The sequence below is a fragment of the Macaca nemestrina genome, chromosome 2, assembly GCF_043159975.1.
Source record: "Macaca nemestrina isolate mMacNem1 chromosome 2, mMacNem.hap1, whole genome shotgun sequence".
Lineage (NCBI taxonomy): Eukaryota > Metazoa > Chordata > Mammalia > Primates > Cercopithecidae > Macaca > Macaca nemestrina.
Window position 1 is genome coordinate 155,535,329 of NC_092126.1, and position 15,202 is coordinate 155,550,530.

General features: G+C 54.9%; 1 protein-coding gene across 1 annotated transcript; it reads left to right on the top strand.

The window, feature by feature from the left end:
* The first annotated feature begins 446 nt into the window (after positions 1 to 446).
* Positions 447 to 11,169, top strand: LOC105477792 (GATA binding protein 2). The gene is made up of 6 exons (XM_011734583.3): positions 447 to 663; positions 1,292 to 1,565; positions 1,999 to 2,640; positions 4,355 to 4,500; positions 6,419 to 6,544; positions 7,047 to 11,169. Exons 2-6 carry the CDS (start codon positions 1,337 to 1,339, stop codon positions 7,344 to 7,346), a joined length of 1,443 nt encoding a protein of 480 aa, XP_011732885.1. The 5' UTR covers positions 447 to 663; positions 1,292 to 1,336; the 3' UTR covers positions 7,347 to 11,169.
* The last annotated feature ends 4,033 nt before the right edge of the window (positions 11,170 to 15,202 follow it).

The window sequence follows — 15,202 nt, forward strand, 5'->3', positions numbered from 1 at the left end:
CCGAGCTAGGGGAGGGAACGGTCTGGGTAGGTAACTGCGCTCGGACTGACCACGTTCAGCGGTGAAGGAGCGTGGCGGGGTTAGGGTCTCGGGGAGAGGCAATCCAGAGGGTGCGCGGCCCGGGCTCCTGGGGAGGGGGCAGTTGGTTAGTTACTGCTAGTTACGCCCAGAGCGTCGAGGGATCTCGGAGTGTTCGCAAGAGGGGCTGCAGGGATCGGGCCTTGGGGTGAGGGTCCCTTAGTGGTGAGGCGCGTTGGCAGCAGGGGCCTCCAGGAGCGAGCAGGGAGGGGATCCGCCGGCGGAGGGGGGGCTGGCCTGCGGGTCAGTCCAGGAGTCCAGCGGTTCGGGAATTGCGGACGCAGCCAATGGGAGGCGGAGGCTGGGAGGCGCGCGGCGCTGATTGGCTGGCGTGGGCTTCTTAGGCGTGCGCGGCCCCCGCTTCATGTCTGTGCAGGAGTCGGCAGCTGGCGCCAGGGCGGCCGGAGGATGCCGAGGGGCCGGAGCCGGGAGGGCCCGAGGCCGAGGCGCAAGCTACCCCCTGCTCCTACCCTGTAAGCCCCGCCAGCCTCTGGACGTGCTGTCCCTGGGCCCGTCGCCCCCGGGGCTCCCGCCGGAGCTCCTTCACTCTGAGGCCGAGTCCCTCCCCTCCCCACGGCTGCGTGTGTAAGTTTGGGGTTCGAGAGCCGGCTGGGGGCCTGGGGCGCTCCTAGCTTTGAGGGGACTCTAGGGGGACTTAGGGCGGGGTGACCAGGCTGCGGGCTACTGCTTTGGTGTGCCTTGTTGAGCGGTCCTGATTGTGCCGCTTAGGACTGCACTCAGGGGGCTGCGTGTGCATGTTTTGGGGACTGAGGTCAGTATCTGGCGCCAAGCGTGGGTGTGTGGGTGTTGCTGGGATCAAGTGCCCCACTGGGTGCCCGGGTGCCTGTCTGCAACTTTTGAGTCTGTGTTCATGTGTTTGTCTACCGGGCGGGGGGGCCTCAGTGTGAGTGTCCGACTGAAGTGCTGCTCTGTGCGTTTGTTGGGGTCACTGGTGTCGGGACCCGTCCCCGGGTGTGACCCCATGTGCACGGGTGTGTGATTTTGCATCCGCGGGTCACCACGTGAGTGTGCGTGGCTGAACCCCCTCCCCCGCCTTCCTTTCGTTTTGAGCCTTGGGCTTTCCTCCCACCCGGGACTGGTGCTCTTTCTCATCGGAGCTGGGCTGGGGCTCCGCGGCGCGCGGGACACCTCGTGGTGGGCTTTGGGGGTGTCAGACGCTGGCGGCACGCCTCACGCCCCCTTCCTCGCGCAGGGCCGTTGCCGCCTCCACCCAGACCCCGAGCCGCCGCCGCCGGCCATGGAGGTGGCGCCGGAGCAGCCGCGCTGGATGGCGCACCCGGCCGTGCTGAATGCGCAGCACCCCGACTCGCACCACCCGGGCCTGGCGCACAACTACATGGAACCCGCGCAGCTGCTGCCTCCAGACGAGGTGGACGTCTTCTTCAATCACCTGGACTCGCAGGGCAACCCCTACTACGCCAACCCGGCTCACGCGCGGGCGCGCGTCTCCTACAGCCCCGCGCACGGTGAGCGCTGGGCCGGTGGTGATGGGAACCCAGGCGCCGCGCGCCAGGCTAGGGAGGGGAGGAGGGCCCGGCTACTTGCTTCCCGGATGTGGGATCCGCAGGAATCGAGCTGCTGAAAAATCGGGGCGGGAGAGGTGGGGGCAGCGGCCGATTGGGGAGGGTCTGGGACCCACAGGGTTTCTGCCCACTTCCAGCTGGCCCGTGAGGGTTCCCTGTAGGGCCCGTCCGGTGGGGTTCCTTCTATGCCACTTGTCCTTCAGCTCGGACTGACATTCCTGATTATTATCGGTGGGGGTTATGTTTCTGGTTTTTTTTTTGGGAGGTGATGACTGCTGGTTCTGGGAGTCGTGATCTCATGTCTGTCAGGGGCGTCCCTACCTCTGCCTACCCTGGTCTTTCTGCCCACCCTGACCCTCTCTCTCTTTGCCCGCAGCCCGCCTGACTGGAGGCCAGATGTGCCGCCCACACTTGTTGCACAGCCCGGGTTTGCCCTGGCTGGACGGGGGCAAAGCAGCCCTCTCTGCCGCTGCGGCCCACCACCACAACCCGTGGACCGTGAGCCCCTTCTCCAAGACGCCACTGCACCCCTCAGCTGCTGGAGGCCCTGGAGGCCCACTCTCTGTGTACCCAGGGGCTGGGGGTGGGAGCGGGGGAGGCAGCGGGAGCTCAGTGGCCTCCCTCACCCCCACAGCAGCCCACTCTGGCTCCCACCTTTTCGGCTTCCCACCCACGCCACCGAAAGAAGTGTCTCCTGACCCCAGTACCACGGGGGCTGCTTCTCCAGGCTCATCTTCCGCGGGGGGTAGCGCAGCCCGAGGAGAGGACAAGGACGGCGTCAAGTACCAGGTGTCACTGACGGAGAGCATGAAGATGGAAAGTGGCAGTCCCCTGCGCCCAGGCCTCGCCACTATGGGCACCCAGCCTGCTACACACCACCCCATCCCCACCTACCCCTCTTATGTGCCGGCGGCGGCCCACGACTACAGCAGCGGACTCTTCCACCCCGGGGGCTTCCTGGGGGGACCGGCCTCCAGCTTCACCCCTAAGCAGCGCAGCAAGGCTCGTTCCTGTTCAGGTAAAGGCAGGTGCTGGGGACTTTCGTGGAACAGGGGAGCATTTGCGTTTTTGTGGTGGAGGGCTGTGACTTGGGAGAGGGGCAATGTCGGTTTCCCAGATCTGGGAATGGGTGATGTCCTCTCTAATAGTCCCCAATAGATGTTTGAGACCCCTGGGTCGGGGAGAGGAGACTCTAAAACTTTTGCCATTTTCTTAAGTGTTTCCGGTGGACCCCCAAAGTTCAGTTCCTTGACCCAGGGTTGGTCACTGCTTGACCAGAACACAGAATGGGAATTCCCCCTTCCCCTTCCTGAATCCTAAGTGAAAATTCAAGCCACCTCAGGACTTAGCATGTGAAGCGAGGGAAGTGAGTCTGTATGTGCATGTGTTTGGGAGCATGCGTGCATGTGTGTACGTGTGTCTCTGTGCATGTTGTGTGTGCATGTTTCAGGCATTCTGGAGGTTCCAGACCCTTAAGGAATCTGGGTCTCCAACTCAATCAGTCTGATCTTGGGATTTCGATGGATCCCCCATCTCCTTGGGAGATTTCCCCCAAAGCAAAATTCCCAGGACCTGCTCCTGCTCCCTGCCCTGGCCAGGCCCTTCCCTCTCCCTCCCTGAGGGCTGGAGTGAGGGGATGAAGCTGCAGTGCGCCCGCCCCTTTTCCCGCAGCTGGCCAAACTGGGTTTGTCCAAGAATCTGGCCACAGAGCATAAACCCAGAAACTGGTGGCTAGTGTGGAGTTCCTGCTGTCCATGTCTCTTTACCTGGTCCCTTTGAGCCACAGAGCAGGAAGGTTTTTAAAACAGTTACTCCTGAGTGCAAGAACCACCTTCTTTTGCCAGTCTGTACTGCTCATTTAGTTTAAACTAAATCAAGAACAACTTCCTGGGGAACACGATGCCAGGCAGCGATCCTGCTCAACTTCGTCTCCAACCCCAGCCCCTGCTGGTCCCAGCCCGCGCTGAGCCCCGGCTCAGGATCCTAGTTCTGCTCAGGCCCGTCAGCTTGCGTTTTCTTGGTCCTTTTTCCCAAGTTTGTTTTGCATTTTATTTGAATTCCAGATGGCCTTTTAACTGGGAAAAAAAAAATTACAAACAAAAAACCGAGGCCACTTATCTAAAAAAGAAAGAGCTTATTATTTATTTTATTTTAAAGAACAACAACTTCAATCCATTTTTTCCAGGTCTCAGAAAAATTCTAGGGTTCGGTGGAAGAGGAGAAAAGTTGGGGAGAAAGAGGGAAATGATTCTGGACTTAGAGCAGAAAGATGGGGTGGGGCGGACACAGTTGGGTAGAAAGGAGAGGGACAAAAGAGGAGAGGGAAAGAGGCACGCCGGAGCGGGAAGGAGAGAGCCTCCTGGGCCCAGCCAGGTTGAGCTGGGTGACTCCTGCCACCGCCCTACCCTCGGCAAAGTTTGCAGTAAATAGCTCCTGGTTGCTCCAGAACGCCTGGGGCCCTGGGCCCCTCCTCCCCTCCTCCTTCGTTTCCATCCCTCCTCGGGAGGATTGGAAGCAGGGGATTTGGCCTTAAAGGACTCTGGACCTGGGCCCCATCCCATGTAGGAAACCCTCTGGGTCCCTCTTCCTGCCCAGGCTGTCGCAGCCAGGCCCAGGCCAACCGCGTGCCTGAGAGGCACCGGCACTGCTTGGCCGGTGCTCGCGTGCCCTGGGTTCCCTCCAGAGACCTTGCTGGTTAAGCAGGCCCTGTGTCTCTCCCTGTCCCCCTGCAGAAGGCCGGGAGTGCGTCAACTGCGGGGCCACAGCCACCCCTCTCTGGCGGCGGGACGGCACTGGCCACTACCTGTGCAATGCCTGTGGCCTCTACCACAAAATGAACGGGCAGAACCGGCCACTCATCAAGCCCAAGCGAAGACTGGTAGGAGTGGGCACAGGTGGCTGGGAGGGGGCTTCTGGGCAGGAGCTGGCGGTTAATTAAGGAGAAAAAACTCCTTCAAATGCAGACACTTTGCCGCTTGAAATCCTCTTTTATCATGAAAAGCACTGGGATATCAGTTGGGTCATCCCTCTTTCTGGCCAGATTCTTTTGGGCCAGATTTCCTCCTCGGGTATAGGGAGCCCACCGGGTACCCTCGCGCCACGCCACGCCACTGTGCTCCGGGATCCCCAAAGTTGAGTGTCCACGGGCTGGACTCCTGTCCTCTGGCCTCTGCTTAGCTCTTTTTTAAAAATAGGGCCATGAAGTATTTTTCCTTGTGGCTCAGCCCTCCCCGACAGCCCCACTCACAAGCTCCTCGTGCTTATTTAAATAAAACACAAACTCACACCGGCCACTAAAAAAACCTGCCCTTTATTATTTTTCCATGGAGTCACCTATACTGTGTATTTTCATTTGAGTGATTTTAAAAAAATGCCCTTTCGGATCTCCTGCCGGAGTTTCCTATCCGGACATCTGCAGCCTGAAGATAAGGAAACTTCGTGTATCTGTTTCCGGACTCTGCGAGTTTTTAGAGTCTCCTCAGCTCAGTCCTGCCTCTTGCTGGGCTGTTTTGAAATTTCTAATAACCTCCACTCTGCAAATAATGCGTAAAATGCTAAGAATAATAAATATATTTTTTCAGGGCGAAGTGATTTATGAGGCTTAAATCGTTCCCTGCTTTGGGGGCCTTTTTTTTCCCCTGGAGCGAGGGCGGGGTGAGGCCCGGGTGGGGGTAGAGGTGGAGGACGCGGCGTTGGCCCCTGAGTCAGAATTCCAGCTTCAGGCTGCTTACTCACCCCTCCCTGCCCCCGCGGCTGCAGTCCCTCTGTCCCTTCTGTGACCAGGCTCGGGCCTGGGGCCGTTCCAGGCTCTGCAGGCCTCAGCCTCCAGCTCCCAACACTCGCCACCTGGTGCACTCCTGCCTGCGGTTCTCTGGGAAGTGTTGGGGGACCCCTTCTGTCACTGTGGGGTTGGCATTGGTGGAACCGGGAGAGGGGATCTGCTTTCTTGGGTAAAGCCTCCCTCTGGCTTCTCTCTCCAGGGACCAGGCGCTCATTTCCAGACCCTGCCTCTGCCAGGCGTTTCCTGAGGGACTAGGACTCAGAGGGGCTGGGGGTGTTAAAGCTCTAAGGGTTGGGGTATGGGTGGCTGCATAGATGGGGATCAGCATTTGGGTCAGCTGAAGAGATGGAAAAGTTCTGTGTCTGCACTGCCCACTGTGGTGGCCCCTGGCCACATGTGAATATTGATCACTTGAAATGTGGTTAGTGCAATTGAGGGAACTGGATTTTTAATTCTGTTAATTTGTAGTTAGATCTTATTTAAATGGCTCCCTGTGGCCAGCTGCTACGGTGTGAGACGGTGCAGCTCTGCACTCTGTAAACCTGTGCTGGCCTCAGCTACACTGGCTCACCCAGGATTATGGATTTTGAGCAGAGTTGTGCTAGAGGAGACACAGAATCAGCCCCAGATCCAGGGGCTCGAGGGGGACCAAGCCAGCTCGGCCTCAGGATGCCTGTGCTACTAGAGAGGCCCTTCTCAGGGCCTCAGTTTCCCCATTTATGGAGTTAGAGTGCAGGGTAGTTGGGGGAGGTAGCTATTGCTGCCCTCTAGCTCTTGCAATCCCATTGATTCTAACATCAGGCTTCTGAGAGTTCTTTATTCCAAAGTTCTGTGAGTCTTGACTTAATTCATTCTCAAATTCTGAAATTCCATGGTTCTGAGATGCTTTGATTCCCCTGTGAGATTTAGCCCTCCTTGACTGAGTGGGTGGGGACTGGGGCTGGAGCGAGGGTCAGGGAGGGAGGTCGAGGTGGGCGTGGGAGCCCAGCCTGCTGACGCTGCCTTGCCCTCCCAGTCGGCCGCCAGAAGAGCCGGCACCTGTTGTGCAAATTGTCAGACGACAACCACCACCTTATGGCGCCGAAACGCCAACGGGGACCCTGTCTGCAACGCCTGTGGCCTCTACTACAAGCTGCACAATGTGAGTGTGCCCCGCCCCGGCCGCCCCACCCCTCCCCCGGGACCTCTGCGCTTTGTGCTGCCAGGCAAGAGGCCCCAGCCACAATATCCAGCTTGGCTTGGCTTGGGAAGCCGCTGCCCTGAGCGAGCGCCAGAAGGGCTTCCCGTAAGAGGGGGCGCCTTGCCTCTGTTCAGGAGATGGAGCTGGCTAGGACAGGGTCTCGGAGGGTAAGGAAGTGGTTTTTCTACTTAAAAAAGGTCAGGGTGGAGGGGAGGACTTCAGTTGGCTGGGCAGTGCTGGTATGCGGTGGGCAGAGCCAGGGAGGGTGTGGATCAACCCCATACACCAGAACCTGCCCTTCCTGGAATTGTAGCCATCTGGTGATGGGACTGTGAAGGTCGGGCACAATTCCTGGCTTCCTGGGACCCTCAGCTTGACCTGCCTCTGGTCCACGCTGTGGCAGGGGTGGGACATGTTGCTGGAGGAAAGAATTGGCCCTCTGAAAGCTGATGGTTGCCTCTAGGTTAACAGGCCACTGACCATGAAGAAGGAAGGGATCCAGACTCGGAACCGGAAGATGTCCAACAAGTCCAAGAAGAGCAAGAAAGGGGCGGAGTGCTTTGAGGAGCTGTCAAAGTGCATGCAGGAGAAGTCATCCCCCTTCAGTGCAGCTGCCCTGGCTGGACACATGGCACCTGTGGGCCACCTCCCGCCCTTCAGCCACTCCGGACACATCCTGCCCACTCCGACGCCCATACACCCCTCCTCGAGCCTCTCCTTCGGCCACCCCCACCCATCCAGCATGGTGACCGCTATGGGCTAGAGAACAGATGGACATCGAGGACTGGGCACTCCCAGGATGGGTGGACCAAACCCTTAGCTGCCCAGCATTTCCCGAAGACCGACACCACTCCTGCCAGCCTGGCTCGGTCCAGCACCCCTTCTCCTGGAGGGTGCCCAGCAGCCTGCCAGCAGTTACTGTGAATGTTCCCCACCGCTGAGAGACTGCCTCTGCACCCGGCCGCTGCCCAGGTGGGGTTTCCTGCATGGACAGTTGTTTGGAGAACAACAAGGACAACTTTATGGAGAGAAAAGGAGGGGACGGGACAGACGAAGGCAACCATTTTTAGAAGGAAAAAGGATTAGGCAAAAATAATTTATTTTGCTCTTGTTTCTAACAAGGACTTGGAGACTTGGTGGTCTGAGCTGTCCCAAGTCCTCCGGTTCTTCCTCGGGACTTGGCGGGTCCACTTGCCAGGGCTCTGGGGGGCAGATTTGTGGGGACCTCAGCCTGTACCCCCTTCTCCTCTGGCTTCCCTCTCAGAAACAGCCGAACTCCAGGCTGGGCTGAGCCAAAGCCAGAAGGGCCACAGGCCCTGGAGGGTGAGCTGGTGCCTGCTTTGACGGGCCAGGCCCTGGAGGGCAGAGACAATCACGGGCGGTCCTGCACAGATTCCCAGGCCAGGGCTGGGTCACAGGAAGGAAACAACATTTTCTTGAAAGGGGAAACGTCTCCCAGATCGCTCCCTTGGCTTTGAGGCCGAAGCTGGTGTAACTGTGTCCCCTTAGCGCAAGCCACAGCCCGTCTTGTTTGTCAGGTGGACCCTGTAAATACATCCTTTTTCTGCTAACCCTTCAACCCCCTCCCCTCCTACTCTGAGACAAAAGAAAAAATATTAAAAAAAAATGCATAAGCTTAACTCGCTGATGAGTTAATTGTTTTATTTTTAAACTCTTTTTGGGTCCAGTCGATTGTACATAGCCACAGAAGCCCTGCTATGAAAGGAGTAAACCCTACACACAAGGTTGGAGATTTGCAATTGTTTTTGGAAAAGAGCTGGGATTCCACAGCCCTAGTATGAAAGCTGGGAATGGGGAGGGGCCTTTAATGCCCTTGGTTTCCGGGGGCTGGTTGGCATTTGCTGGCCTGGCAGGGGGTGAAGGCAGGAGTCGGGGGTAGGTCAGGACCAGGACCCAGGGAGAGGCTGTGTCCCTGCTGGGGTCCCAGGTCCAGCTTTGCTGTGGCTGTCTGGATCCTTCCTAAGGTACAGCTGTATATAAATGTGTCCCGAGCTTAGATTCTGTATGCGGTGATGGCGGGGTGTGATGGCCTGCGAGGGGCCCCTGGCCCAGGAGGAGGATTGTGCTGATGTAGTGACCAAGTGCAATATGGATGGGCAGTCGCTGCGGGGAGCACCAAGGCCAGAAGTAACTTATTCTGTACTAGTGTCCGCATAAGAAAAAGAATCGGCAGTATTTTCTGTTTTTATGTTTTATTTGGCTTGTTTTATTTTGGATTAGTGAACTAAGTTATTGTTAATTATGTACAACATTTATATATTGTCTGTAAAAAATGTATGCTATCCTCTTATTCCTTTAAAGCGAGTACTGTTAAGAATAATAAAATACTTTTTGTGAATGCCCCTGGCCTGTCTTGTGGGCTCCCAGGGTGCCGAGTCCCGGGTGCGAATTTGGGCAGCCAGATTGCATTGCTCTTGTCGGCGGGGTGGCTGCGACGGGAAGGCCCCTGAAATCCAGGATGGGGCCCTGTTGGGCCTGGGTCTGATTTTGCCACTGACGTCCTGATGCTCCTCCCCTGAATTGCTCCCATCTGGATTTCTTGTCACTGCACCAGGGGTCCTAGTGAATGGGAAGATACTGGGGAGGCGCAGGGAGGCTGTGGTTTCTCCAGCCTGTGGTCCACCCCTGAGGGCTCAACAAGGCTCCTACAAACCCCATCTCCATTTGCTTCCTTCCAGGTGCTGAGCTTCCTCTCAGCTCTGGTTTCTGAGATATTTGGTCATCAATATTCCTGTTCATTGACTGACTTGACCAGCAGTGTCTGTGATCACTGATGTCATTGATTGCTGTCATCTTTGATCAGTGATGTTGGTCATCAATGATAGGCACCAGGACTGATATTCCAGATCAATGACATGTCTGATCATGAGAGCCTACCATCAGAGACACCTGATGACTAACAACTGATCACCAATATTTCATCAATGCCTCTGCTCAACCATGAATTTGATCACTGACACCCACAAAATGTGATCACGAATGTCTCCAGTGACTGTCTTTGCTCACCAGTAGTATGCCTGATCATAGTATCTCTTCTCACCAATGTGTTGATCGTCAATGTGCTTTGTCACTAATGTTCTAGGCCATCAATAAGTATGACCACCAATGTAATTGATCAGTGTTTTTTTCTAGTGATAGATCAATCACTCACATGTGATCTCCAGTATCTCTGATCACACTGTTTCTTATCACCAGTGTTTCTTTAACAATGTCCTTGGTCAGTTGTTTCTGATCACCATTATTTCTAACCAGCGATGTGCCTGACAACCAATGTCCCTGATCATAGGATCCTCTCCCCATCAAATTTCCTATCAATGTAGTCATTAGTGTTTCTGGTTCCCAATACCCCTGAATGCTCAACACTGATCATCAAGATCTCTTATCACCAATGTCTCTGATGCCCAACATCAGTGATTGCTGAATCTTCTTCAAAGTCTCTGCTGACCAATGCCCCCATTTTCCAAAGTCCCTTATACCTCTGATCACTGACCTCCCTGATCATCAATATCCCTGGTCATCAGAATACCCAGTCACCAATGTCTCTGATCACCAAATTCTCTAATCATTGATGCCTCTGCTCACCAGTGCCCTTGATCCCTAATGGTCTGCATTTGGTTCTCTTCACCAAGATCTCTGGACCCCATGTCTCCAGTCATTGAATCTGGTCACTAATATCTCGTGTATCTTTGGCCACCAACGACATGGACACCCAATGCTTTCCCCGCTAATGCTCCCAGTTACAGCTGAAGCCACCCATGGCCCTGATCAATGATTGATGACATATTTGATCAATGATAATTCTGGTTACCAAGACCCCTGAACACTGGCTCCTGATGGCCAGTGTGTTACACACCCCTCCCTGACCAGGTTGTGTTTGACAGACATCTTCTCTGGCTGACTCCACCATCACTAATGACAAGTCACTCTGATTGTACATCCCTGGTCAGCCATGGCTTCTCTTCACCTTAGTTGTCATCATCTTTGACCAACAGGATCTTTATTCACCAGGGGCCCTGAGGACAGGTATTTCTGATTGCCACCATCCTTGTTTCTTGACAGCCCTGCTGTGCACCTGGTCCAGGAGATTTTCCTTTAATTTTTTCCAATACCAGGCTGCTGACACCTTCCTCGCTTAGAGCTGGGTGGGCCAAAGCACCGGAACGGTCAGCACCTTGTCCCAGCTGCTGCAGTCCATCAGGATAGACTCTGACCTCCAGACTCTGCCCTGGTGTGCCACCAGTACCCCCTCCTGTCTTTCCCTGTGAAGTTGGCACTGAGAACAGACAGGAGCCAGCCTGGGGTTTGGCAGGGCAGGCACGTGCTTCCTTCCTACCTGATGCAGAGTGGCCCTGGGCCCCCCTGGCCTCCACCCCCTACAACTCTAGGGCAGGAGGCCTCCTCTCTTCTTGCCAGCTGTTGCCACAGTGAGGGCAGGGTTGGTTCTCTCTCCTATGCCCCTAGATCGTGACAGCAGGATTGTGTGTTTCTGCGATGGGGTGTTCACGTGTGCACATCCTGTTGAACATCTCCTGTATGCCACGCACGGTTGTAGGCATGGGGCTACAGCAGGGAATAAAACAAACAAGAATCTGTCCTCAAGGAGCTTACATTCCAGGCATGAAGCATAAATAATAACTCTACTTGGCCTCTGGCGAACCATCCTACTTGCTTGGCCCAGAGTCCATCCAGAACCCAGAGCCAGCCCTGGACTCCAGAGTTTAGAGTTGAGAACCTGCAGCCTAGATCCCCAAACCAGGAACGATAGCTCTAGGCCCCAGAACTCAGGAACCAGAGCCCAGAACATACAGCCCAGAGCTTGGACCCTTCAACCCAGAATTGGCAGCTTGGGGCTGAGAGCTCAGAACTTACAAAGACCTCTAAGACCGGGACCCAGAGCCCAGACCTCAGAATTGAGTTCTCAGAACACAAAGCCCAGAACCTGGGGCCCCGAATGTGGAAACCCAAATCTACAACCTAGAGCTTGGAGCTCAGAACCCATAACTTGGCATTAAGGACATGCAGCCTTGGGCCTAGAATCTAGGTCCCAGAACCTAGAACCATATCCAAACCTAGAACTTGGCTCAGGACTTAAAGGCCAGAATCCAGACCCATAATCCAGAACAGCCATCAAAAGAGGCCTCCTTGTTTCTCTGTTGCGCCCCCGGCTTATTTCCTTCCTTCTGTCAACCAGCATTTTGGAGCACACAGTGCCAGGTGCTCTCATGAGTGCTGGGAGGTGGCCAGCCGACAGAAACAAGCGGAGAGGATCCCCTCGTCCTGTGACGTCAGCTGCAAGAGAGCAGGGGCTGTGTCTGGTCACTCTTGTGTCCCCGATGCCCCCAGTGGCTGGTGTTAGGCTCTCCCCAGTCATCTGTAGACTAGATCCATTCACTTTCCCATAAATGTTCATCAGCCTTGTTTGTTCTTGGTGTTGGGTGGGGGGAATAACACACACAGAGACTCTTGCTACTATGACAAGCTCTCTCCACTCACTACCAGGAAACTCTCGGAAAGCACGAGCTGTTTCTTTTTTCTTTCTTCCTTTTTGGAGACAGGGTCTCACTCTGTCACCCAGGCTGGAGCGCAGAGGTACTATCGTAGCTCACTGCAGCCTCAAATTTCTGGGCTCAAGCCATCCTCCCACACACCTAAGACTTTAGGTATGTACCACCAGGCCCAGTTAATTTAAAAAAGAATTTTTTTTTTTGGTAGAGACAGGATCTTGCTACATTGCCCCAGCTAGTCTCGAACTCCCGGGCTCAAGTGAACCGCCTGCCTTGGCCTCCTAAAGTGCTGGGATTACAGGCGTGAGCCACCGCATCTGAATTGCAGGGGCTGTTTCTCACAAGGAGGCAGCAGCCAGAGCTGGGGGAGGCTGGGGAGTGGTGTTGAGTAGAGATGGGGGTGAGAGCCTCAGATTCAAGTCCCAGCAAGTCACTTTAGAGCAAAGAACCGAGGCTCAGGGGCTAGAGTTTACAGCTTCTCTTCCCTCCTTCATAAAACAATTCACTTCTAACAGTGACTCCTGCCTCCTCGAGTCACTGTGTATGGTAAACAGTTTGAATTTTGTGGCCACAAAGTGCCCAGGTATGGCCAGACACGCAGGCCAGGAGCTGCAAGTGACTGTCTTGAGTGGGTCAGGGTGGCCTTGATGATTCCCCAGGGCCTGGTGCCAGGGTGGCCGGGTGGGTCGGCCTTCTTCCCTCTGTTTGCACCCCGGTGGGGCTGGTGGGCCATGGACTTAGCTCGACTTGCCCGGCCCCTTCCTCCCTGCCTTGCACAGGGACACTTCCAGGCCTGGCTTTGATGCCCATTTGTAGGAAGAAACCAAGTGCCCTTTGTAACTCTTAGGGAGCAGTGCTGTTCTTCCCACAGCACCTCCTGCCCCCCTGGTGACCCAGTGCTAGGATGGGGAAGGGCCCTCAGGGCCACAGAAATGGACACTGCCCTTGGGGAATGCCTGCCATCCGTTTGACACAGGGACAGAATCACCTGAGCAGCGGGAAAGATGAGGGGCAGCAGGGGAGGAGGTGGGTAGATCCTAAATGAGTTATCATACAGGACGGTTCGATCAAAACTCTGCTGGGTTTTTTTAAAGGCAAAATGGCAAATGATTCCAAACTTTATCTGGAAAAACTAACAAGATCAGCAGAAGAAGCCAAAAATTAGGAAAAATAAACTGAGGGTGTGTGTGTGGGGGTGTGAGTGTGTGGGGGGGAAATGCTTTCTGATATTAAACAAGATTCTATTATCACGATCGTTCAAACCTTGTGGTTCTGCTATAAGAATAAACAGATCAATGGCACAGATTCAGTAAACCTGCAACAGACCCTATTATTTACAAGATAATGGGTGATAAAGGAGGCATCCTGAATCAATGCAAAAGTGGAGGGTTACCCAATCCAGTGGTGTTGGAACAACTAGCTGGTTAGCATCTCACTTGGTGAATACTGACTGTTCTGTCCAGACAGCAGGCAAGTGTGTTTGGGCAGCGTGAGGCTTTACAAAGTTTGAATGAGTTGCAGATGATTTCAAATTAGGAGATTCACATAACACACTGTGGAAGGAAACAGGCAGAAGGATACACAAGAGGTCATCCTCAATAGCAATGTGAATCCACAGCCACCAGACATCCCGACAGGTGCTGAGTCTCACAAATGATCAGATCCATGCCCATTCCACATGGGGCACCACTTCCCTCTCTCAGCAGAAATGGAAGAGACTGGGCAGGTGTAGAGAAGCAGCCTGGAGATACCTGTATGGGCAGAAATGATCTAGGTTTTGCACGCTCTCTGGCCCAGCAAGCCTCTTCCCGTACATCTCACAGAAACGCTAGGATACGTGAAAATAAGCAAGCTGGAAAACAACATGTAAAGCAGACTCTGTTTTTGTTTTTAAAATATTTGTGTAGAGGTAGAAAAACACCTGGGGAGACATGTACCTGATGACGATAGTTGTGAGTTCTGAGAAGTGTGCTGCAGACCCAGGGTGTGGAGGTGGCACTTTTCCCTTTATAACTGTGGGCTGTTGTTTTGATACGTTCTGAGTATATGCCACTTGTGTAATTTAAAACATAGTCATTCACAAAAACCTGTCTTCTCTGCCTTGTTCCTAGCTGGTCTCTCTCCCTGGGATGTTCTGTGCTTCAGATCAGCCTGGAGAATTTCTTCACGCTTCAAAACCCTGATCAAGGATCGTAGGGAAGCTTTATTTGAGTTCTTTCCCTGGGGCCCTTCAGGGCCTCCCTGGTCCCTAACCAAGGTTGCTCACGGTGAAGCCCCGTCTGAAGGACAGACCTGACTCCCCCTTGCTGTGCAGCTTCGAGCAAGTGGCTTGGGCTCTCTGAACCCCAGCTCCTCATCAGTCAAGACCACATTTTGCAGGGTTGTTGGAAGGATCATATGAGGAAGACGGAGGTTTCTTGGAGAGGCCACCCAGCGAGGAGACACTTCTAACGCCATTTTATTCGTCCAATCTAGGCTCATCCTGGGTAGCCCAATGGGCTTCAGACTGAGCCCCCAAGCCCACCTCCACTCTTAGAAGACCAGGGTGTTTGGGGACCCTGGGCAAACTGCCTGCCCTTTCTGTTCCTCCTTCTCCCACAGAACCGAAGGCTGCCAGGGCCGGCGGGAGTGCCAGTGGGGTGCCCTAGGCTATTTGTAGGTGTTCTCATGTCTTTCTCTATCCCACCCAACTCAGGGGGGTCCTCACAGATCGTCTGTCCAGTATCACTAGGGAAACTGAGGACTGGTGGGAGCAAGGATAGGGGGAGGGTCTCACGATCTCTCCCACTGGTATGCAGGCTGGAGTTGGGGAGCGGGCATCCCTGGAGAGGGGAGCGGCAGCTGCTCCCTCCCACAGCCCCATCTGTCCTCCTCGCCTGGCCCCAGCCTATACTGCCAGGCTCCCCAGGGGACCCTGGGAAAATATTGCCTCTGCTCCTTCTCCCTGGCCCCTCCCGCCAGGTCTGGCTGTTCCGATGTTCTGATGCTGTGAGGCCGGGATCCAGGTTTCCCAGGCTTTGAGGGGATGCTGGCATGGGCCCCCCACTTTCCTCGGAATCTAGGGATGAAGGAGACTTTCTACACACACACACAC